Source organism: Misgurnus anguillicaudatus, chromosome 2, assembly GCF_027580225.2.
Source record: "Misgurnus anguillicaudatus chromosome 2, ASM2758022v2, whole genome shotgun sequence".
Classification (NCBI taxonomy): domain Eukaryota; kingdom Metazoa; phylum Chordata; class Actinopteri; order Cypriniformes; family Cobitidae; genus Misgurnus; species Misgurnus anguillicaudatus.
The window spans coordinates 8,978,772-9,006,759 of record NC_073338.2 but is presented as its reverse complement, the minus strand read 5'-3'; the positions used below and the strand labels follow the sequence as shown (position 1 = coordinate 9,006,759).

Below are 27,988 nucleotides of genomic sequence, written 5' to 3'. Positions count from 1 at the left end.
TCATAGGTAAACATTACATGAAAGGCTTCCTGTGCACAGTGCGACCTTTGGTTTCTGATGTCAGAGGTGATGCATTTCTCTAAAACAAAAGTGAAAGTTTTTCAGACCAGAAACGTATTCTGTAATAAACTGATGTAGAAGCTTCAGGTAAATATGACTTTAACCCGCATACTTGATTTATATGTATATGTATTGAATACATTTTAAATGTACCTGTTGTTGCTATGATAGACTAATAGATTTGAAATGTTTTTATAATTTTCTGTTTATTTATACAGCTCTGTAGTTGAGCGATGAGGAAAGTTTGCCCCATATATACTTTAATCATTTCAGTAATGATCAAGTTGTCAATGTTTAAAATATACGCAAAGATAGAAGCGCATATAGGGCCTACAATACGATGCTTTTAAGTGGGCTAAATGGATGATCAGAATGACTTTTGCATTCATAAACTCAGAGTCGGGAAAAAAACACTGACATTCTGCCGGTAAATGTTAAAAATACTTTATGTCCCTATAAGAAACAATTAGGCCCTACCGTCCGAATAGGGCTATAGCCTACTGACTTTTTGAAAAAAGGTATAATGGTAGTCTATATCTTGCGATTAGGATCTCTATACTGTAGGCTACATATCTTAACATTTTGGTTAAACATTAACACTGGCAATATGGACATTTACAATGTTGTTTAGACTGCTGAAATGTCACCTTTAGAATAACTCGTAATTGTAGCAGAAGCTTTTTTAATGTTTAGCCTAATGATCTTCACCTAATAATGTGCATGTAATATATTGTTAATAATATTGTTCAGTGACCAATTAAATGTTTTAATAATTTGTAACATGAAATAATCTTTTCCACATTTAGTTAGGACTCATTCCATTGTGCAATGCCTGTTGCAGTTATATTATTAGTTAATATTTGTTTATATTAATATCTTATGCCTTTCTATGTTCAAAATGTTTATTGTACACTTACTTTACCAGCACTGATTTATACACTGGCCAAAAATATATTTTAAAATATACAAAAAATGTATCGCAGAAAAATATATTTTGTAAACATAGGCCTATTCCAAAATATATTTCAGCAAATATATTTTTGGCCATTTTTTTGTATATTTTGAAGTATATTTAACAATATATTTTGCTGTGTGGGATAGTTAGCACAACCTTCATAATTAACCTCACAATTCAGGTAAGAGCTTAATAATACAATGTCTTTGCAAAACTTTAGTCTTTTGAAGTATTACCTAAATTTAAGATAAAAGACAGTGAGACGTGAACATTATCATGGATTGAAAAACTTGCACGTGATTGACTGATTTTTTATTTTAATTTCTTTAATTTTATATTAAACCAATAAACAAAGAAGAACCCAATAAATAAATATACATTCAAAACATTACAGTATCATCTTTTCACAGTATGGTCTTTACATAATGTATGATTTTATGTAAAAAAAAACTTTAGCTGGGTTTTCACAGCACACAATAGGCTATATGTAGGCCTATATTATTTATATTATGTTTGGTAATATGCTTAAATGAAGTATCAAGATGTCAATTTTCTTAGGGTGAACATAACCTTTGGCCACTACTGTGAGCTATACTTTCAATAGCTAATTATATGTTTAAACTATCAAAATATAAAGAATCAAATCCTTTTTACCTCTGACTGCAGAATGTAACCCTTCATCATTTATTTCATTTACAAATTCACTTCTTTTCAGAAGATAAGGAGAAATGGCTCACTGTGCTGATGTTTCAAACATCAGTATCTCAGCAAAGGATGGCAGCAATATTTCAGCACCAGTCTTATCAAACTTAAAGGTTGAAGGAAACATAAACATTACAAACTATTTTACAGGTATGTCTTTTGTATGTTGAAGTGTCACAGTAAAACATTAAGTATAGGTGGTATTGATATAACAGTCCATAAGGCTAACGTACAGGAAAAATATTACATTTATGACATTTACTGACATACGTTTTTGTACTATTTTGTTTTTAAAATAATCTAGAATCTGCAACTGAAACCACAGGTATGTATGTATTCTCTTTTGTACTTAAGGGGTTAAATTAACCAGACCCGGCGCTAGAGGTGGAGAGCTGTGCCCACCTATACATACAAAATCTTTACCATAAAGAATATAGAATATAGTTTTTATTTGTGAGAGTTATAAAGAGTTATGAAATTTTTAACCGTGGAAAAAAAGCGGAACTCGGCACTTTCTCTTCGTCCATTCACGGTGGGGGGGCGGGACAAATACAACACCAACCAATCAGCACATCCTAGTACAAACATGTCTGTAAAGTTTTCTGTTTCTCTCTACGAGTGTTTATTTCTCTACCAGGACTAACATAATATAATTATCTATTGACTAAATCGATCGTTGTTTATCCATGAAATCATATACTAGTATCAGATTAGTTCACTGGACATTCGTACCATACCTGTAGTAGCAACCAAAACGCCTCAGCCAGCTAAACGCTAAATCAGAAGAGAGCCGGGGGCGTTTTTATACTGCTTTTAATGATTTACCAGCAGAAGACAGTCTGCCTTAAAGTCGCCATCAAGCGGAAGTAGCGATTGCCTTATTTTCCCCGTGGTGACGTATATCTGAATGAAACGGCTTTTGAGGTGAAATAAGGCAGGGCTGGATTTGAATTTGTCCATCGAGATCTGATTGGATCGTTTGAAGTTGGGTCGTGTTGCTAATTGCTAATCGCTGCGATCTTCTCCCGTACCCGCCCACCTGCTCTGGGGCAGGGATCCAGTTTCGGGACAGCGTCATACACTAGGGTGACCAGATTTTTTAAATGAAAACCGGGGACATTTCCTAGTTCAATGGTCAAAATATCATTAAAATCAAATTTGTTGTTATCTGAATAAAAAAAAATGCCGACAAAACATTTTCTGCAAAAAAGACTTTCTTCTTAGTATTGTTGTCTTGTTTTCAGTACAAATATCTAAAAATTATTAAATCAAGATGCATTTTCTTCATTAGTAAAATCCCCTAAGAAAAAAAACTAGCTTTAAGACAAAAAATATTAAACTAAAGTGAATGTGTGCTTAAAACAAGCATAAATACTGCCAATGGGGTAAGATTTTTTTGCTTGTTTTAAGCAGAATTTGATATTTTTGGTTTAAAAACTAGACTTATTTTCTTAAGGCATTTTGCTCATCAAGGAAATTAATCCTGTTTTCAGATTTTTTTAATATTTGTACTGAAAGCACGAAAAAAAATAATAAGAATTTTTTTGTGTTTCTAATTCAATTTTTTTAACAATTTCTGTAGCCAAAATCAAATTTTTCTATTTCGTGCACAAAAATGACATACCTCATCAAAACTTACTTCTAAGGTACTACTTCAGTTGATTTCATAGCATTGTAAACGTGAAGAACAGAAGGAATAATGCAAAATGTACACATATTTTGCCTACACAAAACAAATGCTCAATACCATGCTTTGATCAGTTCACTTCATTGGTTTATTACTTTAATTTGACATTAGTAGTTACCTTAACCCCTGATAACTTTGACTGTTTTCATATCTTATGATAACTAGATTAATGATAAATTGATGACGCTTTCTCATGTGTCTCATAGTAAATTCTTCTTCACTAAATCAGTGGCGTACATCTAAGTAATCAGTGTAGCACGCAGCCCCCTCTGTTCGTAAAAAGAATCATTACATGATTCCCCCAGTCTGGTACTACAAAGTCAACATGCTGATCGGGGTTTTCAGTGTATTTGCTGGTTGTTTAGGACGTGCTGTAAAACGGGGACATCTCCGGGGAAAGCTCCAGTCGGGGACAGAACACCAAAAAACGGGAAAACGGGGATGTCTGGTCACCTTATCATACACATGTCCAGGACATATAAATCAAACATTGTGTCCTCCTTACCTTGTTGCCAAACCTCTCCGCTCAGTTGTGATCCATGCTCGTCATCTCCCCTTGTCTTTAGCAAACCAAAACATTTTATAGCAAACCAAAACATTTTATTTTCTAAAAGGTATTTGTTTTAGAGATCACTTTAGCCACTAGCCAGACTGATAAATAAATACAGAGCTGAAGTTCACTTCAGTTCAGCCGCATAACATGTGATGAAACTGTCAACAATTTTTTTTACAGCAAACTGCATGTGTTGGTATTAATCATGTCTTTTTTTAGTTCTTATATATCTTTGCATTTAATGTCTTTTAATTGCACACATATATTTATACCACTTAGAATATGAATGCCACCCTGGCATGTACTGTATGTCCTAGCGCCGGGCCTGAAATTAACCCTACTAATCTTTGCTCATATTAGGAGTTTGTATTTATTTACTTATTTAATAATGAATTATGTGTCCTTATATGTAAATATGTCAATCTAGTGATATATTGACAACCACAGAGTAAAAATCCTATCATAGCTAATTTCTCAATGCATTGCAAACACAACCAAATCTAACTCAAATCAAAGTTAAAGATCATAACTATCATTACCATACCGGTACAGTTTAGTCAGCAAACAAATGAACTGATTATGTCCTCTATTTTTGCAGATACAGTCTCATTGATCGCTGAATACAAGCAGTCAATACTGTCCGAGTATGCTTATTTGACAGAACACACCTCTCGTGCGGGTGAACAGGTGCTCCTTAATGAACGTTACATTGACCCGATGATTGTTCACAAACACAGAGAAAGGGAGGAGAAAGAGCAGGAGATGCGTTCAAGAGGAGATAAGTTCTTCATCTCCAGAACTAACCAGAGAAACAAACGCATCGGCCTCAATCAACTTTTCAGTCCGGAGAGCGAGGCTAAGAAAGGTGTGACGAGAGCTGTAATTCTCCAAGGAGACTCTGGAAGTGGGAAATCCATCACCGCACTTAAGATCCTTCTGGATTGGGCTTCTGGAGAGCTTTACGCTGAACTCTTTGATGTTGTTTTTTATCTGAGGTGTCAGGAGCTCAGTGGTCTTTCGGGTGAGATGAGTCTGGTGGAAGTCTTGGACTGCAGCTTTACTCAAAATGAGATTGCTCAGATCCTAAAGGACAAATCACTGAAAACCTTGTTCATTGTCGATGGCTTTGATGAACTCGTTTTGTCCTCAACCAATAAGTCCTTGCCACCAAAACCAAACATCAAAGCACATCCAACAACCATTCTCTGTTCTCTTCTGAAAGGACGAATGATGAGAGATTCCTTCCTGCTAGTCACCACAAGGTCAGCAGCTGTAGATAAACTGGAAGGCGTTCTTAAAAAGCCACAAAGCTTCATGGAGATCTTAGGTTTCTCGGAGAAAGGGGTGATGGAGTATTTCCGAAAGTTCTTTGACGACGAAGAGTTCTCTAAACAAGTATACGAGCAGGTCAGGGTGCACGAGATGCTGTACACTGTTTGCTTCGTTCCTGTCTTCTGCTGGATCATCTGCACAATTTTCAAGAAAAAAGGAAAAGATGGCGTTGCCACCAGTGAGCTGACCACCACCACCTCCATTTTTGTTGACTTCACGGTAACAATGTTGAAGCATCATAGTAGTTTAAGTCATGAGGAACAGGTCAACCTACTAAAGAATCTGGGTCAGTTGGCGGAAAGCGGGACGGCGAAACGTCAAATCCTGTTTCGCAAGAGCAGTCTTCCGAAGGAAATCTCAGGTATTCCCAACGTTCCCTTTCTCTTCACGTTTCGTCAACAGGAGAGAATGTTTCTAAAAGAGATGGTCGGTTTTATGCACCTCAGCTTCCAGGAATTCTTTACCGCTCTCTCGTATTTGTTAACGGACAAGTCGGAGGTGAAAAAAAAAGTTAAGGAGCTGCTTGAACTGGCAGGCAATGGGAGGTACAACGATCATCTCTTACCTGTAATCCGCTTCCTTTTTGGTCTCTCCAACAAGAAGCTGAGTCGTCTGTTCGTGGGGGAATCTGCATCTTCTGTCATCCGTGCGCAGCTGGAGAAATGGATAGGCAGAGTTTTAGTGAAGAACATCATGAACACCTTTTACATGAGTGATTTCATTCTTCATTGTCTTTATGAGCTTCACAATAAGGACATTTTAAAGAATGTTATGAGGCTCTGGGAAAAGTCAGGCATTCACATACACTGGACTCTGAAGAGTATTGACTGTCAGGTCATCATGTTTTGTCTCCAGTTCAGTAAACAGATTAGCAGTTTGGAGCTAAGGTGCAATGCAGAACATCTTAAAGCGCTTCATTCTGCCATCTGCAGGTGTTACACACTGTGGTAAGTGCTGGTAAATTACATGTTTTTTACTCTGTTAATAGTATTTTCAAAGCAGTAGTTTATGTCCTGATCATTTATCTATAGTAGGGTTTACTGTTTTAATTTTAAAAACACAGTATGTACACACTTACACAGTGTGATATACTTTCATGCAGAACTGTGTACTTGTACACTGTAATAAACAAATTGTTAGAATAAGCCTAAGTTACCCAAGATGTCACTGGTGTTACCCTTTAAAATGGTCTCAATATGTACCATTGGGTACAGATATGTATACATTTGGTTTCGATAAGTACCTCTGAGATACTAATATGAACTCTTAAGGTCCAAAGCTTTTTGAAAGAGAACCGCCCCAGTGCCATCTCACTGCCCCAGTTAATTTTTTTCTGACAGTGTACATTATCTCAAAAGTTTGTAGTATTTGTAAATCCAAAAAATTCAAATTTTAAACTCTTACCTTGTCATTGTCAACTATCAGTTTCCACGTGAATACCATATGTCTCTGGATGGTGAAAACGTCATTAGTTGTTTTTTTATGGCCGATAATGATATTAAGAAAGCTGTATGTAAGGCAGATATAACACAAATCCTATTACAGTAAGAGACCCTTTTAAAGTACCTAAAACATACAGTGAGGAAAATAAGTATTTGAACACCCTGCTATTTTGCAATTCTCCCACTTAGAAATCATGGAGGGGTCTGAAATTATAATTGTAGGTGCATCTCCACTGTGAGAGACATAATCTAAAAAAAATCCAGAAATCACAATGTATGATTTTTTAACTATTTATTTATATGATACAGCTGCAAATAAGTATTTAAACACCTGTCTACCAGTTAGAATTCTGACCCTGAAAGACCTGGTAATCTGCCTTGAAAAATTTACACCTCCACTCCATTTATTATCCTAAATTAGATGCACCTGTTTGAGCTGCATAAAGACACCTGTCCACCCCATACAATCAGTAAGAATCTAACTACTAACATGGCCAAGACCAAAGAGCTGTCCAAAGACACTAGAGACAAAATTGTTCACCTCCACAAGGCTGGAAAGGGCTACGGGGAAATTGCCAAGCAGCCTGGTGAAAAAAGGTCCACTTTTGGAGCAATCATTAGAAAATAGAAGAAGCTAAACATAACTGTCAATCTCTCTCGGACTGGGGCTCCATGCAAGATCTTACCTCGTGGGGTCTCAATGATCCTAAGAAAGGTGAGAAATCAGCTCAGAACTACACAGGAGGAGCTGGTCACTACCCTGAAAAGAGCTGAGACCACCGTTTCCAAGGTTACTGTTGGTAATACACTAAGACGTCATGGCTTGAAATCATGCATGGCACAGAAGGTTTCCCTGCTTAAACCAGCACATGTCCAGGCCCGTCTTAAGTTTGCCAGTGACCATTTGGATTATCCAGAGGAGTCATGGGAGAAAGTCATGTGGTCAGATGAGGCCAAAATAGAACTTTTTTGTCATAATTCCACTAAATGTCTTTGGAGGAAGAAGAATGATGAGTACCATCCCAAGAACACCATCCCTACTGTAGAGCATGGGGGTGGTAGCATCATGCTTTGAGGGTGTTTTTCTGCACATGGGACAGGGTGACTGCACTGTATTAAGGAGAGGATAACAGGGGCCATGCAAGAATTTGGGGAACAACCTCCTTCCCTCAGTTAGAGCATTGAAGATGGGTCGAGGCTGGGTCTTCCAACATGACAATGACCCAAAGCACACAGTCAGGATAACAAAGGAGTGGCTCTGTAAGAAGCATATCAAGGTTACAGGAAAACTACAGGAAACGTTTGACCTCTGTAATTTCAAACAAAGGCTACTGTACCAAATATTAACATTGATTTTCTCAGCTGTTCGAATACTTATTTGCAGCTGTATCATACAAACAAATAGTTTAAAAAAACATACGTTGTGATTTCTGTTTTTTTTTTAGATTATGTCTTTCACAGTGGACATGCACCTATGATGACAATTTCAGAGCTCTCCATGTTTTCTAAGTGGGAGAACTTGCAAAATAGCCGGGTGTTCAAATACTTATTTTCCTCACAGTATTTACAAGACATAATTAATGTGGATCTGATATCTCACGGTATGTTTGTATAAGTGTGTTAAACTAGTGTGGTGTTGTGTGTGACACAACATAATGTCATGTTAAAAAGTGAATAATGATTGGTAATTTTACTGTCTGTCAGACTTTGGCTGTACACTGAGTGACAATGAGTGTCTTTTTTATTGCAAACATCAAATTTAAGTAATAGAAAAATGTACTGGACGAATGAAAAGATTTATTGGCCGATGCCGATAATAAAATAAAATCCAAATATGGGCCGATATATCTGCTTCTGCCATATATTGTTCTATCACTAAACGTCATCTCCAATTGGTCGACTCTTCATGTCATCAAGCTTTGCCTTCAAAAATGCGACCTTTTGTGGTAAAAAGTTACATATTGTGCTTTTAATTTATATATAGTATATTCATTTATTTTGCAGATGCTTTAAAGCCACAATATGTAGATTTTCACCACTAGAGGTCGCTATGAAATATCGGGATAATGTACGCACACAACTGCACTTAATATATCACACGGTGCAAGTGGTTTTTGAATATTTTATTACACATATCTAGTATATTATGCCTTTAATTTCCATGTATTAATTTAGAATTGAACAATAAAAGTTAAGGATTGCTAAGGGTTAAGGGCCGTTCACATTATAACGATAAATATAACTGTAAAAAATATAGATTTAAAAATCGTTATATATTAAAGAGAATAGCGGAGTTCAAACCACAACTATAACAATAAAGATACAATTAACAATATCGTTGGGATCACTTTCTGAGTGATTTTTTTCCCACCTGATGCCAATCAAATCTATTTGAACTTCAAGTGCAAATGCATTTTAAAAGACAGATGATGCTCTGGAGAAGCTCATTGCTGATGTTTATAACACAAAGTACCTCAGGTAGTTAACTTATAGTTATAATGTGAACGGACCTTTAGTCAAGTGTACAGTATACAGAAAACTCATGTTCAGGTTTTTTGCTCTTTTCTTTTTTTAAGGTTGGAATTTGAATCCATGTCAGACACTGATGTTGACGTCCTGATTTCAGGCCTGGGGAGGAAGAAGGAAGTTAACTATCTGAAGTAAGGTTCTTAATGTTGAGATATGTAATATATGTTGTCTTGCCTTTAAGCATGCAGTAAATGTACCAAAACACCATAACATCAAGAATGAAATCCAGGCACTACATTACCAAGATTACCATTGACATCATTACATCATATGTAAAGTGTTGTATTTGTTGCAGGATGCAGGATGGAGATCTATCAGATGAAAGTGTGCAGAAGATCTTGAAGTCCATCCGTGGTCAGCAGTCAGTCGGTGACTTTCGCCTTTCCGTGAGGACCATCAGCTATGACAATACAGATCTAATCATGAACTTCCTCATTAAAGAGATGATGGGAAAAGAGTTCAGGTAAACTGTCAATTGAACGCGAAGACAGGGGTTAACAAATACATCCACGCAAGAATATACAGTCCATGTAAAGCCAATTTTTTTCACATTTGGTCTTAACAGCATTTGCATTGCCAGTCAAGCAGAGACGAAAGAAGAGAGTCTGTGCTCGGAGTTCACAATAAAGACCAAAAAAAATTCCTGCTGGTAATGCAATTCATTTCTTCTGTATATGCAAAACTAGCTTTTGATGCTAATATGACTTTAAATCAGTTCCACTCTCATCCAATTCTAGTACTCCATATGTCATCTTTTTTATCTTCTCTTTACCATCTGTTAAAATGAAAATATTAAAAGGTTTTCCTCTGAAATTTAAGGCTGACTGTCGGGCACTCGAAAGAGGATGAGGGTGAAATCTTAAATCAACCTGGTGTTGGTTATTATCAGGCCTTTTCAAAAATATCCTTTGCGATCTCTACTACGTCTAAAATATCTACAGTTGATTGGAGAGATTTCCTCAAGATATCCAATAACCTCAGATGCTTCTCAAATGTGTAAGTACTCACTTGTTCATGTGGAAACTTTACTCTTACTAACATTCTCATTTATCCATGGATTAATGTGTTTTTGTATTTTTACATACAATTATTGTATTTTATATTGTATTTTTGTTCCCAGTAAAGATGTAGAGTTTGGTGAAAACCTGGATTTACTTTTATCATTCCTGAATTCAGTTCCTGGTTTAACTGAGGTAGATATACATGCCACATACCTGACAGAGATTTGGACCTCAAGGATTCTTTCCTACCTTCATGTCAATCCCAAGATTTCTCGCATAATGTAAGGAAAAATGTTGTTTGTTAAATCTCACTTTAATGAATTGATGATAATCCATTACTTTTTCATTCCTTAATTTTTACGGAAGAGGCAAACAGAAAACACTGGAAAACTGGCGGCCGGTGACTCTTTTGAAGGCCGTGAATTCAAAATATGTATTTAGCATGTCATGTGTGTTGCTCGTCATGTCAAAATATGTGTTTGTTGCGTCATGTAAACCTATGTGCATCATGCTTCATGTCAAAATACGTGCCTGCTGCACACGCGACGAAAGGTTTTATGATAAAAGACTAAATACTTGTAAGACACTCACTTAACAGTAAACTCTGATTAGACATGAGATTCAGTGAGTAACTGATAAACACACACATCACTTTTATCATAGACGACTTCAAAACTTCTGCAGCAGGTACATATTTTGACATGACGTGTGATGCATAACGCATCGAACACACATAACACTTAAACACTAAATACATTTTTTGACGAGCGCCGCATCATGCACTCTCGAAAAAAGAAGTCACTGGCCGCCACTGTATACATTATACATTATTGAATAGATTAGTGATAGACCGATATATTGCAGTGGCCAATATATTGGCCGGTATTTGCAATATTTAAACTATCGACATTGGTTGAAACAATCTTTGTCATATCCATAGTACATGTACAGTATGTCACAAAAGTAAGCACACCCTTCACATCTCAGTAAATAGTTTAGGGACGTCCCATAAAGCAGGTGTTTTCAAACCTGTCCTGGAGGACCACTAGTACTGCACATTTTGCATGTTTCCCTTTTGTGACACACCTCATTCAGCTACCTTACACACTCAGTTCAGGTCTTGCAGTCTCTACTAATGAGGTGAAGAATTAAACCAGGTGTGTCTAATGAGGTAGACATGCAAAATGTGCAGTACTGGTGGTCCTCCAGGACAGGTTTGAAAACCCCTGCAAATAAATTAGGCTCTAAATACGGGACATCCCGGCTTATACGAAACAGTTGGCAACCCTATAGTACCAAATTTTAAGTGCTCTAATACAAGATACACAAATTTGTAACATGAACATCATGAACAGGACATGTGGCTTTGCATGGTTAAATGTTTTACATATATTATCACTCAGGGTGTACTCACTTTTTTGCCACCTATTTTGACAATAATAGGTTTATGTTAAAGAGCAGCTATTGTCCGATTGACGTTTTTACATTTCTTCTGGTGTGTAATGTGTATTATTAAATGTTAAAGATATGCAAAAGGTACAAACCCCAAAGTAAACGATGATGCAAGTTATCATTTCCAACGTAAAACTTTTTTCTTGGACGTTAACAAACACACGGATTGTTAACTTCCTGAGCTGATTGACATGGACACAATGTTCATTATCATATTTCCTCCTGCTTCGGACTGTAAGTTAATTCCTGTTAGCAGACGAATCTTTCAAACATGGTAAGGAGCGTCAAATTTCCAGGTGACGTCAGAGGTATTCAGACCAGTCACAACTTACAGGTTAGCTGGCCAATCAGGGACACAGAGCTTTTCAGATCGATGAGTTTTGTACAAAATCAGATAGTTTGAGAAAGGCAGGATATCTGGAGCTACAAAAATGTACGATATGTGGAAAATAATGTTTTTTAACCATAAACCACGCAAACACATTGTATTATACCAAATACACAAAATAACGTTTTTTAGCAATTAAATATGTCATTGACTACTCTAAAATATATCCAAATATAATTTCTATAGTATTGTCCCTTGAGAAGATGCTAAAATATTTGCTGAAATGTGAGGGGTGTACTCACTTTTGTCACATACTGTATGTCTTGTAAATGTTTTTTAAATACTTAAAAGGGTATGCTTATTAATATTATGCATAACAAATATTTATTTAGTTTCCAATTTTCTCAGATTTCTGTTTTTTTTGTGTCTTTCCAGGTTTGTCTCTCATTTACTATAATTATCATATCGGCCACACTGCTTTCTCAAAATCGATATCAGTAGTGGCCATTCAAAAACCCATTTCATCCAACCACTAAATCTTTATATTATTTTATTACATTGATTGTGTTTTTTTTTTCTCTTTTGCAGGTTTTATGTGAAAATCGTCTTGATGAGTGATGTTGAAAATGTCTGTTCAACGTTTTGCGTTTCTAGAAAGCCATTTGTGCCGTAAGCCGACTTCTTTTGATCTGACTCATTTGGTTAAGCCTGTAACTCTGATACAGTAACATTGTTTTGTACCTTTTACAGGTATAAGATGCATGACAGTGAGGAAGATAATCCATCATTGATCCTCTCATTGGACAGATGGGCTTATGATGCTGTGTAAGAGTTTATCACAGAAATTTCTTTGCATCTAAGTTGCCAATGTTACTGAATATTAATGAATATGAATATATTTCTGTAGACGCTGTAGCAGTGGAAAGCCGGTTCAGTCATACCCTCATGACACACCAGCTCTTGTGAAACTCAACCTCAGTGTTCCTCCTCTGGAAGGATCTCGTTTCACTTGGGAGAAACTTTTCCAGGAGACCTACCAACTTATTCAGTTGATAGAAAAGTGAGTTTGTGTTCTGGATAAATGAATTGATTTAGCGGTTATCAAATTAAGCAAATAAATTCTAGAAAATAAAGGTTCTACAAAAGGTTTTTTCATAATGATGCCATAAAAAAATGTGGTTCCTCGAAAAAAAACATTCATTTAAAGATTTTGAAAAGAACCATCACTAGAAGCATTTCATTACTCTTCAAATTGCGAATTGAAAAAGCGCCAACATTTTGTGCATATATCACAAATAAAAAAACTAGTCTTGGGTGAGGTCATTTTTCAGCCAATTCGAAAAAGGAACTGCAAAAAACTGAAATGAAAAGTTTTTTGCATTTACATCACGATGTGTTTGACTTAATGCTGCTTCGCAAGAACCGACAAGCACATGATATCAAAATACATTGAGAGCAATTGAAGAGTCGACTGCTCTGTATGCTTTTGAAATGCTCTCGCACTATTTTAATGTCATCCTCATGTCGATCTGCGCTGTATACAGTTTTTAGAATGATGTTTCTCGCAAAAGAACAAAATTACCCTTAGTCACAAAACATGGTTAATGGAAATGTTGACATTTTGCGATTTTTTTTATTTATTTTATTTTGCCTTTTGCCCAAATATTTAATGGAAACCAGGTTTTTCCATATTGGGGTGAGCAATCACCTAGTGGTTGACTAAGGAATTGCAGGGGTTTTTAGAGTTGATGAATAGAGTCGATCCTTAACCCATGGTGTGATTAACTTTTCTCCGACCACAGACACATACCTGCATCTGTTTGTGGCCCGCTGTTGCAGCGGAACTTGTGATAGTTGCTGTGGTATTCTCTTGTTCTGTGCTCTCATTACTCATAGTCGTTTCCAGTCCAGTCGTTACCACGTTGTAGTCAATGAGTCATCTTCCGCCCCCGCAGACTCTAGGGGTATTCTCATATGTTGCCTTTCTGTAGCTAAAGCGTGTTTTTCCAACATACTGCGAAGCATGGGAACTACAGAAATGGGAAGCTAACCCATGACTGTCCCAGTGGGGTCTATTCCTTCCTGTCAGACGTTTCTCCGTGCCGCCACAAGGACTTTCCACTCTTGTCAACTGATCTTTCTCAGTAGTTCCTGGACAAGTCCAGAAATTCAGATTCAAAAACACAATATGAGGTGTTACTATCCTTTGTGCAAGCACTTCCAAGAGTTCATGATCAGTGAGCCTGATAAAAAAATTGGGGAGCGCATCGTCAGTAGTGTACCTTTGTTTTTCTAGGGTGTTTGGCCTTTCACACTATACACCCTCCCCACAGTCGGCCAGCGACAGGGTGATCAATCCTACGCTTGCATCCCATTCCCAATTAGTCATAGGAGTTACCTTGCCTTCTGCCATCTATGAAACAGCTCTGATTGCTGAACGCTGGCTCTGGCCCTTAATTTCCAGGTTTCTAAGCAGTCTGGTTGTAGATGTTGCCACAAAACCCCTGCAGCCCACCTTCAGTGGTCGGACTTCTGTGTTCCAGCCATGATGCCATGCTTTGGCATAGCTATGCCGTGATTGGCATAACACAGATGTTTTCACTCATAAGCCTCATCTACTGAGTCCTCCTAGGGTACTGTGAGCTCAATAATGAAGACCTTGTTGAGCGAACGGGGACAAAGCACCATGTCTGGTCTTAGGGTGATGGTTGCGATCTCTGAAGGAAACCGACCAATGTCAGCTAGCATTTTCTAGTCGTGGGCCAAGCGCAGCTGGTCTCCCTCTGATGGTGTAGAGCTGCTCTTTGGTGGTTTGGCCTCTTCACGGACAAAACTCATCCATAAGGGGTGTGATGCTGCTGGGGGTGGTAGGTAGTACCATTGGTGAAGATTACCTAGTGTTGGAAGGATGTCATATGTTGCTCTGATGAAAAAGCTCAACCGCCTCGCTTCCATGGCCCACAGATCCTTCTAGCTGATCTTCCTCTTCTCCACACTGTCCCATTAAGTCCACTGTACCTGTTTAGCAAGAGAAACTGCCTTGGCCCACCTTCCAGCCTCCTCCTGATGGCGATCTTCCGCCACTCTGGTGCAGTGGCCTTACTCCAAACACCATGGCTAGTTAGCCCAGGTCTCCTTTCCCTTGCTGAACATGACCCACAATGGCAGCATGTCTGAGGGCTGATGTTGCCTCATGGACTGCTTTTCCTGGCCTCCATTTGCGCCCAGTTACCAAGGTCAGTGCGTTGTTGCTCACCACTGGGTCTCTTTTTCTGTGGAACTAAACATGATAATAAACCTTTTAAAAGGTTTATTTTTTGTAAGACTATAGGTAAAGTAAATATATAATCACTGATAAATGTTGAAGATGTTTCTTTATATTAATTATGTTCTAACCACCAGCATATATTGATGTTTTATTAGACCTCCAGATCTGGAGGAGCGTGTGGATTCCCTGTTGGTGTTTTTGGATTCGGTTCCTGGTCTTAAGAAAATACAACTGTGGCTAAACTACATGAATGAGATCTGGGCCGCTGGTCTGTTCTCTCTCTTTGTATCTCGCTCCAGTTTACTTCACTTAGAGTAAGAGCATCAGTTACTGTACACACATACACTGTACTGTATAAAATAGAATAATAATGTGGAAGTAGTTCAGTTTATAAATACTGTACCATAGTATTACCATCTGAATCCAGTAGTACAGTCGCATTACATGTTTATAATGAAAGTTGTGTTTGTACCGGCAGGTTGAAAACCAGTCTGACTATTGGTGTGGAGAGTCTGGGAATGTTAAGACAAGATGGAATCAAGTAAGACATTCACATTCACTTCAGTTTTTAAACATGTGCCCCTTTTCCACACCAGGAACTGATCTCAGTTTTAGAAATTTTTTAATTCTCTTTTTTTTAACACAATTGAATGTTCATGAGCCCCATTCACTTCTATAGTATTCTTTATTGCTCATGTAACAACATAAAAGTGAGTAAATGATGACAGAATTTTCATTTTTAAGCAGGTAACCGCACATTCTGCTTTATGAAGGACACAATTGCATGTACATTTATGCATTTGGCAATGGGACTTACATTGCCTGTGTTCCCTGGGTATTGAACCAATTACTTTTGTGTTGCTAGTTGCTACACAATGCAATGCTCTGCCAACTGAGCCATGGGAAAAAAACTGCAATGTTGCCTTAATATTAAGTGTCTTTTTTTGCAGGTTGTCTGTGGGATGTAATCATGTGAATTATATAGATGACTATGACATCAGTTTCTTTGAACCTCCAGTACACAAAATGCTTCCCTGTATTACCTTAACAATAACAGATAAGTCTGAGAACAGAAACGCAGACTGGAAAAAATTCTTTTATGCCTACAACCAGCTGAAAGTATTGACTGAAAAGTAAGTATTTGGACACCGTATTTATATGCATGTGAGAGAGACAGAAAGATTTTTTGTTTTATTTTGCTGTTGTTTTTTTCCTATAGTTGTCCAGAGTATGATGAGCATGCAGGTGACCTCCTCTCTGTCCTACAGTCTGTGTCTGGTCTCAAGGTTCTGGATCTTATGGTTAGATTCATGACTGTAGATGGAGCATCTCGAGTCCTAAATCTCCTTCACACTAACCCCAGTCTGCACACGATAAAGTAAGAATTAAACCAAATCAATATTCATATACTGTACAAGTTATATAAAATATTACACTTGGATAATTTTCTGTTGTCTAGTTTCTTGTCTATTAGGCTTCCAGAAACACCTGAGACAGACTTCAGGGAGAGATTCGGTAATTCAATCTTCAGGTGAGAGATGACTTATCATGAATAATCTAGAAAAAACACATTTTATATTTCCTAAAGGTGCACTGTGTAGATTTTAGCGGCATCTAGCCGTGAGGTTGTGAATTGCATCCAACAGCTCAGTCCACAGTAGAGGGCTGCATTGGTTTGGGACTCCCGTGGGACCCAACGCAAGTCTTGCGGGTGTGGGCGGTTCGCCTTTGCTGTAGGCGGGAGTGGGCGGGCAAAAATTTTTGCGGGAGACCCATGGGGCTGGTGGGATTTTTTCATGTAATAGAAATGGGGACGACGCATGAAGTTGAGAAGAAAATTAAGCCAAACATTATGTGGCACATACCCTGTCAACTTCGGGGAGCACAGGCCCGAGGAATACTTTGTGCCTCACGTCCGGAAGAACTCATGAGCACTAATGATGCGCGGGTCGTCTCGTAACCCGCGGGTCGGGTTGGGGCGGGTAAAGAAACTGTAACTTTAATGCGGGGCGGGTTGGGAATATGTTGCGTCTAATTCCCTTTAGCCTATATATTAAATATTTGGAAATATATATTTTATATTTTATTACGTTCTTTGATAAGGTTAAATTACGTAGGCCTACGTGGCAACGTAGATGAAAATAAAAGATGAAAGACGATCTGCGGGATAAATCAAGGTAGGGAATTTGTGAATAGATAATACAAACGCTGCTTTGTAAATGTTGAAAATGTTTATCATTATCCTATCTCTATATTAATTGACCATGCTGGTTTCAATGATTCATTCGCGTATGTTATTCCCACTTTACAGGGCGATGTCATCTAATGGCTGTTTCCAAGCACTTTTAGGCTGAAATAAAGCCTCTTTTTAATTACATTACAAATGCCTAGTATGTCTATTTTAATGGGTGCGGGGCGGGTTGTAAAAATAGATACAGTGTTGCGGGGCAGGCCAAATATTTCGGGTCGGCATTTTTTCCAACCCGCGGGTCCCGCTTTTATGAAATATTTGGCCCGCCCCAAGCATTAGTGACAATTCAGGTTTTTAACAGTTAAACTGTTAGTTTGTTTAAGTAATCATTTGGTGCGTGTGTATCATGCAGTATACATTTGAAGACTGAGGTGCCCCTAGTTGTGGTTTTGTTTTAATTGTTAATGCTGCAAAACACTAATAAAAAATGATGGCATTTTAATTCCGTAAAACCCCACGCAAAGGCTGAGTCAAATCCTTGGTTTCAAGGCGGACATTAATTCGTGTCAGCAAACACAAATAAATGAATCAAATTTTTTGTTACTATAACACGACTTGCCGTGAGACAGTTTTTAAAAGTTACGCAGTGCACCTTTATGATTAAAAAAGATGTTTAACAAATCTACACTGAAAAAAATGACTTCTTACTTAGTGTCTTTGTTTTGTTTTTAGTAAAAATATCTAAGATTAAGATGTATTTTCCTGAGCAAAATGACCTAGGAAAATAAGTCTAGTGTTTAGACAAAAATATAAACTTAAAACGGAAAAAAATAAGTTTACTTTTTTCATAAACACTTAATTCAAGAAAATTTTTCTTATTACATTGGCAGATTTTTTCTCTTGTTTTAAGCACAAATTCGCTTGAATTGTATACATTTAAAAAAAAAAAATAGACTTATTTTCCTAGGTCATTTTGCTCATCAAGAAAATACATCTGAATTTAAGAATTTTCCGATATTTTTACTGAAAACAAGCAGTGTACATTGTATTGTTAGTGTACATTTAAATAATACATATAAGATACATTGAATTGCATAATATTAAAATTTGATTCAACATTTCTTGACATAGTTTAAAGGGGCCATGGCACAAGATTTTTTTAGGATGTCAAATAAATCTTTGATGTCCCCAGAGCACATATCTGAAGTTTTAGCTCAAAATACCATATAAGTAAGGAATAATTGACGACGGGCCTTTGAATTATAAGAAAATAATGCACACCAAGGTGGTAATGTTACACCGCAGGTGTGCATTATTTTCAAATAATTCAAAGGACCGGAGTCAATTATTCCTCTTATACCACGGTTACCACAAACATTGCTCTGGTGCCTATTTTTAAGACATTTGAAAAGTTAGGTGTGCGGTTTACAGAAAAATAATCAACACCCATAGAACATTTCTCAACCAATCAGAATGCAGCATTCAACAGACCCGTGGTATAAATAATTGAATATAGCATGTTAAAGTTGCCACTTTCTAGGTTTTGGGTCTGTCCTTAAAAATGCAAATGAGCTGATGAAATTCAAACACTGATCAAAATGATAGTGGTTTGTTGCAATTTAAACTCAATTGTGCTTTTCTCTGCACTAAATGGCAGTGCTGTGGTTCGATAGTGCAGATTAAGTAGAGGTGATAAGTAAGGGATAATGTAGAGGCAGCCGGTAGTTATCGGGAAATAAGCCCCGACAGTGTGATCAGGACCCGACGCGAAGCGGAGGGTCTTGTATCACACTGAAGGGGCTTATTTCCCCGATAACTACCGGCTGACTCTACATTATCCCGCTTATTACACGGCTACTTGTCACATAAGAAAAACAAACGGACATGAATATGAATTTGAAACATTTTATTGGCATATTTGTTTTAAATTAACATTTTTATCCTTCCGCGAAACTTTGCACAGATGCATAAAATGATGGTAATACCTTATTAAGATCCTCTGCTTCATACTTGTCTGTCTCCATTTTTTTCTCTTTTAGTCAGTCTTTGAGAAGTTTTAATGTCCATTCTGTATTTTTGTGTGTGATGGCTTCGTAGCTGTCATGCTCTATTTTGTCAAGTTCAGTCTCAGTAAGCTGTCTGTGTCTTGTCGTGGTTGTCCAGTGTTTGTCACAAGATGGCGCCAAACAAACAGTAATCTTTATTGATCTTTATTGGCACGGAGCGATTTTACTCGTAAAAGTAGTACCGGCTATGCGTTATTATTTTGGAGCGGTTATTATTCGAAAAGAACGAACCTGCAAATGTCTCAACTGACCAATCAGAATCAAGCATTCCAGAGAGCCATGTAATAAGGGGTGGTATTATTTTAATAAAAGCTCCTTATGACATCATAAGGAGAGCCAAATTTCAACAAACTATTTTTTCATGTGCTTTTAGAGAATGGTTTAACAAAACTAAGTTAATGGGTTGATCTTTTTCACATTTTCTTGGTTGATATAAGCATTGGGTACCCAATAATAGCACTTAAACATGGAAAAAGTCAGATTTTCATACCATGGCCCCTTTAAGTATTTGCAAAAATTAACTAAGTTTTATCAGTGTTCTGTATCACAGGTTATCTGATATGTTTATAATAATAATAATAATTAAACTTTGATGTGATTTTGATGTTTGAATCTAAAGTGCAGCACATTACTTGTATGTCTGTGATGTTTTGCCGTCTTCTTATAGGAGAAGTAAGAGTGAAGAGGACAGTGATGAGGACAGATTCTATGGTTTTGGGTAAGACAGCATGATCTTAAAGATATATATCACAAAAAATATATCACAAAAGCTCACCAAAATTGGACAGTTGAAGACGGGAAAAATGTTGCCTGGTCTCGAATCATTTCAAATTGGTTTCTTGAACATGACAATGAGTTCACTGTACTAAAATGGCCCCCACAGTCACCAGATCTCAACCCAATAGAGCATCTTTGGGATGTGGTGGAACGGGAGCTTAATGCCCTGGATGAGCATCCACAAATCTCCATCAACTGCAAGATGCTATCCTATCAATATAGGCCAACATTTCTAAAGAATGCTGTCAGCACCTTGTTGAATCAATGCCATGTAGAATTAAATGACAAGTTTGGTATTTTACACTTAAATTCCTGTTTTCATTTTGTTTTTGATGAAATAGAATTGTTTTTACTTAAATTTGTAAATATGCTGCTCGCCTGAGAATTTTCGGTTTCTGTGGTATCACCCCCCCCCCCCCCCACACACACACACACACACTCTCTCACAATGGCTGCATAGGTGCACTGGAACAATCCTTCAGGGGTGTTCAGCATCAACCCCCATTTACTTTCATCATAGAAAAAATACAAACAAAGTGAAAAAGATTATGCATATTTAATGATACTGCTTTTAATGAAATGTTTTGTGTCTCCAGGTTTCGTACTGCAGGACAGTTGGAGGATAGTGATGATGAAGAGAGCTTGTCTTCATCTCTCAGTGACAGCAGCAATGAAAGCAGGTGAAACAGTGTTGGTTATTATCTGATAGCATCATCACACCCATAAACACCAGACTGGGATTAATGACGCATGTAAATGAAACTTACACATGGCATTTGTCTTTGAAGCAATTGTGATGAATTGGACGACACAAAGTCTGAGATCCTCGACACAGATATCCGGATGCACAAAGTGAGCAGAAGAAGTGACATTGCAAGTAAATGGAGGTTGGAAACAAATTTCATTTTGTTGTTGTTATGGTTATACTGTATATTACCGTATGTTGATACGCTTCGCGTCGCGGCCGCATCACCACCTCGGGTGTGCATTTTTTCTGAATGATTCAATGGCCCGTCGTCATTTATTCCTTGCATATACAAATGTATATACACATCTAAACATTTCCTAAATATACTGTACATGCATGTGTGTGTATTTATTTATACAAAGTTATTATTCACAGTACACATATGATGTAAACAAAAACTTTTATTCAGCGCGACTAAACGTTATGCAACCCTAGTTGTTAAATAATATTATGTTTTGTTGGAGTGAGTTTATTTAAAACAGTAAATGATTTTAAATCAATTATACATTGATAACAACTGATATTGTAACTTGATGCACTGTGAGTACATTTGATATTCTGTATCCAAAATGCACATGCACTACATTACGTCAAGATGTCTCATGGCAGTTGGTATGTATTTTACGAGGTGGCTTATTCGTTTTAATTCGTACAACCATATTCGCAAATTTCTGTACGATTTGCTTTTGCCCCTGTGAAGTTGGGGTTAGGGGTGGGGTTTCACAGAGGATCTCTGACATATGTCGCTATGTGCAATGTGTAATTTTAGTACAGTTGCATACAGCAGAAGTTGACTTATTTGTATTGTTTTACTGCTTTTCAGGATCATTTTGAAATGCACTGCTTCCAGTCCAAATACACAGTCGCCTCTCACATGCATAACTCTCACCCTGTCTCAACCCAGCACGGACTGGAGAGACTTCCTATGGGCGTATAACCAATGCAAAGGGATATCTACAATGTAAAACATGATAGCATTTTTAATAAATATCTGTGACTTATATTAAATAAACATGAATGAGATCTTAATTATTTTTTATGCATTGGCAGGAGCTCGCTGTTTAATGAGCGTGTAGATGAACTGCTGCTCTCCCTGTATTCAGTTTCGGGTTTGATTGAGTTGAATGTATCCACTGACACGCTGACTGAAAACTGGGCTCTAAAGATCCTCTCCATGTGTTACACGTCCTTGAATCTTCAAAACATCTGGTAAGAGAAACTCCTTCAATGCTTAAGCTAAAAAGTCCAGACATTGAGATGAAAAGTTGAGATGAAAGACATTTCATTTAGGAATTAACTGTGTAGTGTTCATTTGTGTGAGTTTTTAAAGTTTAGGTTGAGAACACACTCAGTGACTAAATAAAAAACACAAACAAAGTGAATTTATGATAATAGTATTTCAATTCTCAAAGCATGCATGCAACTGTAACTTCCTTGCGCACTCCTGATGCACAAACCATTGACACATTAGACATACTGTAAAAAAAATCAGCGACTTATTTTCAGTAATCCCAATACACAAGAAAGAACAAAGTATAACAAACTCAACAGAAATGTACAAATTTTGCGTGTTGACTTTTGTTGTGGTATAAAGGTTTTTTTTTTGTGAGTGGATGGTTGGTTTGGAAGAAGTTTTAGCGTGGAAACGGCAAAATCTCCTAGTGCTTCTTATTTTCTAAAACTTTAACAGAAGAATAATTGTGCACCAATAACAAGAGAATGATCACACTTCTCAGCGTGCTGTTTTTGGGCAGTGTCGTCAGTTGCGTCTTACATTTTGTGCAGAATAAATATAAAACAAATATCCCAAGGAATCCAAGGATTGCTTACACACAGTAATAGCCACTTTTGAAACACTGCTTTATGAAGCTTTAAAATCCTTACAAATCTTTTGTTTCGAATCATTGGTTTGGAGCGTGTATCAAATTGGGAAGATCATGTGACATTAGCAAACCAGGCTTCATTACGTCATTGCAGTTTTGCAGTGTTTCATTACTCCGATAGCTGCCACTAGGCAGTGTTGTGAACCCATAAACCAGTGTCTACTTTAGTTTTCACTTATTTCAGATCAGTTTTATTATGAATGTAAATAAAAAAGAAATGCATCGTGTTCGTACTAGGGATGCTAACAATTAATCGATCGTCAATCAATTGTTAATAATAAATAAATCAACAAAACTTGTAGATGGTCGAAAAAGCATGGTCATGCACGAGTGTGCAGCATCTGCGCAAAACACATACAGCAGGAGAAAAAAATGAAGTGAGCGCACATAAGTTAAACTAGCCATGATCACAACAGTGTTGAAACAGTGAATCTTCTGGTGAATCAATTGATTTAAAGCTTCTTAAAAGAGTGGTATTCAAAGAACCCAAAAAGGCGCACGTCACTTCTCTCTTTGTCAGGTCACACTGACTTCCTATAGCAGCTCACATCAAATTGAAAGCTCTGCTCCTGGCCTTTAAAACCACCACTGGGTCAGCACCCCCTTACCTTCACTCGCTGACACAGACTTATGTACACACTCGATCCCTGCGCTCTGCCACCAAGCAACGGATTGTGATGCCATCCCAAAAATCTCTTACACACCCCACTTACTAATCCAGAGCTTAATTTCATTTTCTATTTTATACCTTATCATTACATTTTCTCTCCTTAAAAAAATACTTACCCTTGGCTATGTATAATGTGTTAGACTTGATGTTCTAGTGCACTTATATATTGCTGTTCTTGTGTTGCTATAATTGCTTCTATTGTTACCTCATTTGTATGTCGCTTTGGACAAAATGTATATGTACAGTGTGTCTATTTATATGTACAGTATGTCTAGTTTTGCCTGTTTTTCAGTTTGCAGGTTGAACATAACAGGAGAGAGATCGACCTTAATGTTTGTTCCTCTATCAACATCACCAAAAACATAACAAACTCCATGTAAGTTTGGTTTGACTCTCATCAGTGTTTCAACAGCAGTATAAAACACATCTTATAAACTAATAAATTAGTTTATAGTATTTATAAAGTGACTTTGTGCATCTTTTTAAGGGTCACTATTGACATTTGGGCAGCACACAAAAAGATCAGAACGATACCATCATTCATTTCATTTACATCACCATGTTCAACAATTCTCAAACAGGCTGGACATGAACTCCTTCAAACCCTGGACTTACTTAAAGGTTTAAAGGCGAAGTGAGGCTTGAATAATAACTCATCATTAAACACCTACACATAAAGTTTTGCTCTTCAATTGTTTGCTTTCTTCTCTTTGTGTTTAAAATACTGCATGTATTTAATATGCATGTGTAATTTAATGTGCAACAGCTTTTGCTGTCAATGTCAATTTAAAATAACCATACAGCTCTAATGATGTCTCTTTTTTGCATGTTTTCCAGCGGTGAAGAGCATAAAGAGTATGTTGGCAGTTTGATGGCCATCTTGTTCTCTGTTCCTGATCTCCAGAAGGTCGCAGTGAACATTGGCAGTCTAACAGAGAAGTGGGTGAAAAGGATTTTGTCATTTGCTGAAGGTTGTCCAGGTCTTCAGGAGATCAGGTACTACGATGTTTGATTGCTACAGAGCATGGTTTATAAAGTATCCTCTTATTCACTTTAAATAGTCAGTAAGATGCAAATTTTAACTCTTTCCCCGCCATTGACGAGATATCTCGTCAATTAAGAGAAAACGCTTCCCCGCCAATGACGAGTATTTCAATCTTTTCGCAATACCGCTATTATCCACTTTCCGCAAATTTTTAAACCCGGAAGTATTGCCCTATGGCAAGCTGCTGCATGTCCGTGTCTGTTTTAAAGATCGCTCTGAATGGGATCTCTATGAAAAGTCCGTCACAAACATGGAATTATCTCTACTTTTTGCTCAAAATGTGGTGTTTTTACAGAAACCTACCCCTATTCAAAAGCTGATTACAAAAGAACTACTAAAGGTAGGATGAAACGTTTTTTTTTTTGTTTGAAAGCAGAGGGTCTGTTCTTTCATTTGGTATATTGTATGTTTATATATCTGAAAAAGAACATTTTCTGGAAGGCATTAAAATTTGGTGAAAATCATGAAAAACGCTGGCACTGGCTGGCAACTTTTTTAAAAAATGCTGGCGGTGAAAGAGTTAAGCACCCTTACTGTTTATAAGTCCCAGACACAGGTTTAAATGCATGCAGGGTCAAAAAACACTGTAATTTAAATTTAAAATTACCCCATTTCTCAGAGATCCCCAAACGATTCATTTTTACACTCATTTAAGCAAGCATGTAGCTAACCGGGCCATAGCCAAAATGTAAACACTAAGTTAGTGCACATGCATTAGCCACTTGCTAACTTGAGTCTCTGACAGTATATTAAGAGTTTAAACACCAACATCAATACACATCATTCATCATTACTCCAAGCTATAAAAACGACAACAGACACTAACATTTTTACACTCACATAAGCAAGTGTAACTTAAGCTAACCGGGCCACAGCTTAACTGCAACATGCGTTGCTAGCGCATCTTACTGATAAGACTTTGATTACAGTAAACTAAAGCAATAAACCCCAAGAAGCAGTGGGTTACCAGTGCATTTTATAACAGCTAAGGGGCGTTGTTAGGCACGACGCCAAGCGGAGTGCCTAAACCCCCTTAGCTGTTATAAAATGCACTGGTAACCCAACGCTTCGAGGGGTTTATTGCGTTTATAAAACGGTTACTTCATATGCATAACGTTAGCGGGATTTTATAAAATAAAACACAAATAAGTTGTAATTATATTAGTATAAATATTACTCTTCCGCCAAACAAAGTAGTTCCTCAGAATCAAGTGTGACTGCAACAGAGCGCAGTTCACAAACAACAGAGACGCAGCAAAGACACAATGAAAATATGATTAAAGACTGTGGTGTTTATTTTATAAATCAACATTCAATTTATACATTAACATTTATATCGTGCAACTGTTGAAGTGATGATCAAATATGTTTGTAAGCATGCTTAACTCTTTCCCCATCAGCGTTTTTTTTAAGTTGCCACCCAGTTTTAGTTTAATGCCTTACAGAAAAATGATCTTCTTTAAATAAACATAAAATATCAAATGAAAGAACAGTCCATCCGCTTTCCAACAACATCAAAAAACGTTTCATCCTACCTTCATTTGTTGTCTTATCAGTTATCACCTCTCAAATTTTCAGCTAAATGCGGAGATAATTCCATTTTTGTGAGGAACTTTGTAAGAGATCAGATTCAGAGCCTGATCAAAACACACTTCACGCTAAATCCACCACAACGCTGTTGTGTCGAGTGAATGCCTCAGTGTTTAAGTTGGGTAAGATTGCCCTCTAGTGGATAATAGCGGAAATATCAATAAGACAAAAAAAACCTTCAGAGAACGTTTTCTCTTTATTGACGAAAGGTTTTATTTATTGACATTTATCTGGATATCGCCATAATTGTGCAAAGGTAGAAAAATTAAAAAATGATTAAAGACAGTGGTGTTTATTTTCATAAATCAATACGCAGCAACAGTGGCGCAGTGATACTTGTGATGCGGTCTGAACCGTGGGTTTACCGGGGTATTTTATCACAGCTTAGAATGCGTTTCAACCAATCAGAATGAAGAACCAGAACGAGCCGTTTTATAATAGACATTTTAGAACACTCGGGGAAAATAAACACACAATGTAATATTCATACTTACAGGTTGTGGTTAGGATGTTGTTCCAAATAAAGTGGATACTGAACCATCTTTCGTTGCCAAACTTTTAGTAAATCCCTCTTTGAAAAAGTAATTTTGAATTCTAAGTCTCCATATCTTCATCCTTTGGTAGTGAAAACAACACAAACTAAAAACACAGCGTGATATGATGTTTACACACTAACAAGCTGTGGGCAGGTCATAGTTTTCATTTCTCCCGGGCAAGGCTGTAGACGGAGATTATTATGCAAAGTGTTGGTATTACGTGGATAAAGACGGGCAGGAGATTCAATCCATATGACAACTCGTTTCAGTGATTCAGAGTCGACTCCCTACTTTAGAAGCCAATAACTTTATTATTTGTGCACTTTTTGGTTCAACTACATTGCACATTGTTTACATTGATGGACAGCTACATGACACACTGCAATACAGGTCAGTTTCGGTTGATTTTGGATCTGTGTGGCTCTTCAATAAAAGACACTTAGCTGAGCCGACTGAAAATATTTAGATGCAACAAGTCTCTTTAAATATTTTACAAGGCACAATTGATTGCACTTTATGTATTTCTCTATGATTGGTGTGTATATATACAGTGTATATTAATTTTGTTTCAGATGTAATTGTATAGAAGATGCTGGTTTGGTGTTGGAAGAGCATGCGGCACTTCTGCAGAACTCTCAGATGGATTCAGACTGCATGATAATGATTACAGGGTCTGTATATATAAACCTTATTTAAACATATTTTTTAAAGAATTAACATACTGTGATTCAATAGTTTATATAGTTTTGGTTTGTTTTTCTCTCCAGAAAATCTGAAAGATAAAAGTGAATCTGAATCTGATGGAGACATTGAATTTATTGAATTTTCTGACTTGGAGTAAGAAACAGACTGATTTTAAAGATTTGGGATGATTTTGGAAGAATACAAATCTATAATTGAAAATTGATACTTGGTTTAAATAAGCACAGGAATTGTTAATGTGATGACACCACTGGGTGGCAGCAGAAAGCTCAGTTCCATGAGTTACACTAAACTCATGTGTTTCACTGAGTTTGTCAACCGTTGGTGTACAAAAGATGAATGACATGAGCACAAAGATTTGTAAAGTGATAAGTACATGTGATTAAATGTGATTAGGCCCAAGTTAATTTCAATGTCCTCATGCAGGTCATAGCTTCAAGGCCCAGTCCTGAAACTGATAAAATTATGAAG

General features: G+C 37.1%; 1 protein-coding gene across 2 annotated transcripts; it reads left to right on the top strand.

Moving 5' to 3' along the window:
- On the top strand, window positions 1-27,526 carry LOC129441629 (uncharacterized). 2 transcript variants are annotated; one of them, XM_073872377.1, is made up of 26 exons: window positions 1-147; window positions 1,731-1,867; window positions 2,022-2,042; window positions 4,556-6,236; window positions 9,308-9,391; window positions 9,556-9,723; window positions 9,826-9,909; window positions 10,080-10,256; window positions 10,381-10,542; window positions 12,630-12,710; window positions 12,792-12,866; window positions 12,949-13,101; window positions 15,465-15,623; window positions 15,788-15,850; window positions 16,260-16,442; window positions 16,529-16,687; window positions 16,769-16,840; window positions 20,234-20,284; window positions 20,940-21,023; window positions 21,132-21,230; window positions 21,915-22,052; window positions 22,142-22,300; window positions 23,937-24,020; window positions 24,132-24,278; window positions 24,482-24,640; window positions 27,388-27,526. In XM_073872377.1, the coding sequence occupies exons 2-26, from the start codon at window positions 1,744-1,746 to the stop codon at window positions 27,509-27,511; spliced, it is 4,491 nt and encodes a 1,496-aa protein (XP_073728478.1). In that variant the 5' UTR covers window positions 1-147; window positions 1,731-1,743; the 3' UTR covers window positions 27,512-27,526. The 2 variants fall into 2 exon arrangements, with proteins under 2 accessions (XP_073728478.1, XP_073728483.1); XM_073872382.1 differs by having other exon boundaries at window positions 48-147; window positions 1,734-1,867.
- The last annotated feature ends 462 nt before the right edge of the window (window positions 27,527-27,988 follow it).

Excerpts from the sequence above, each read along its gene's own strand:
- LOC129441629 (XM_073872377.1), top strand. The coding sequence starts at position 1,744 with ATGGCTCACTGTGCTGATGTTTCAAACATCAGTATCTCAGCAAAGGAT. Across the intron at positions 2,043-4,555 it reads ATCTGCAACTGAAACCACAG|ATACAGTCTCATTGATCGCT; the intron begins GTATGTATGTAT and ends CTATTTTTGCAG. Across the intron at positions 10,257-10,380 it reads CTCAGATGCTTCTCAAATGT|TAAAGATGTAGAGTTTGGTG; the intron begins GTAAGTACTCAC and ends TTTTGTTCCCAG.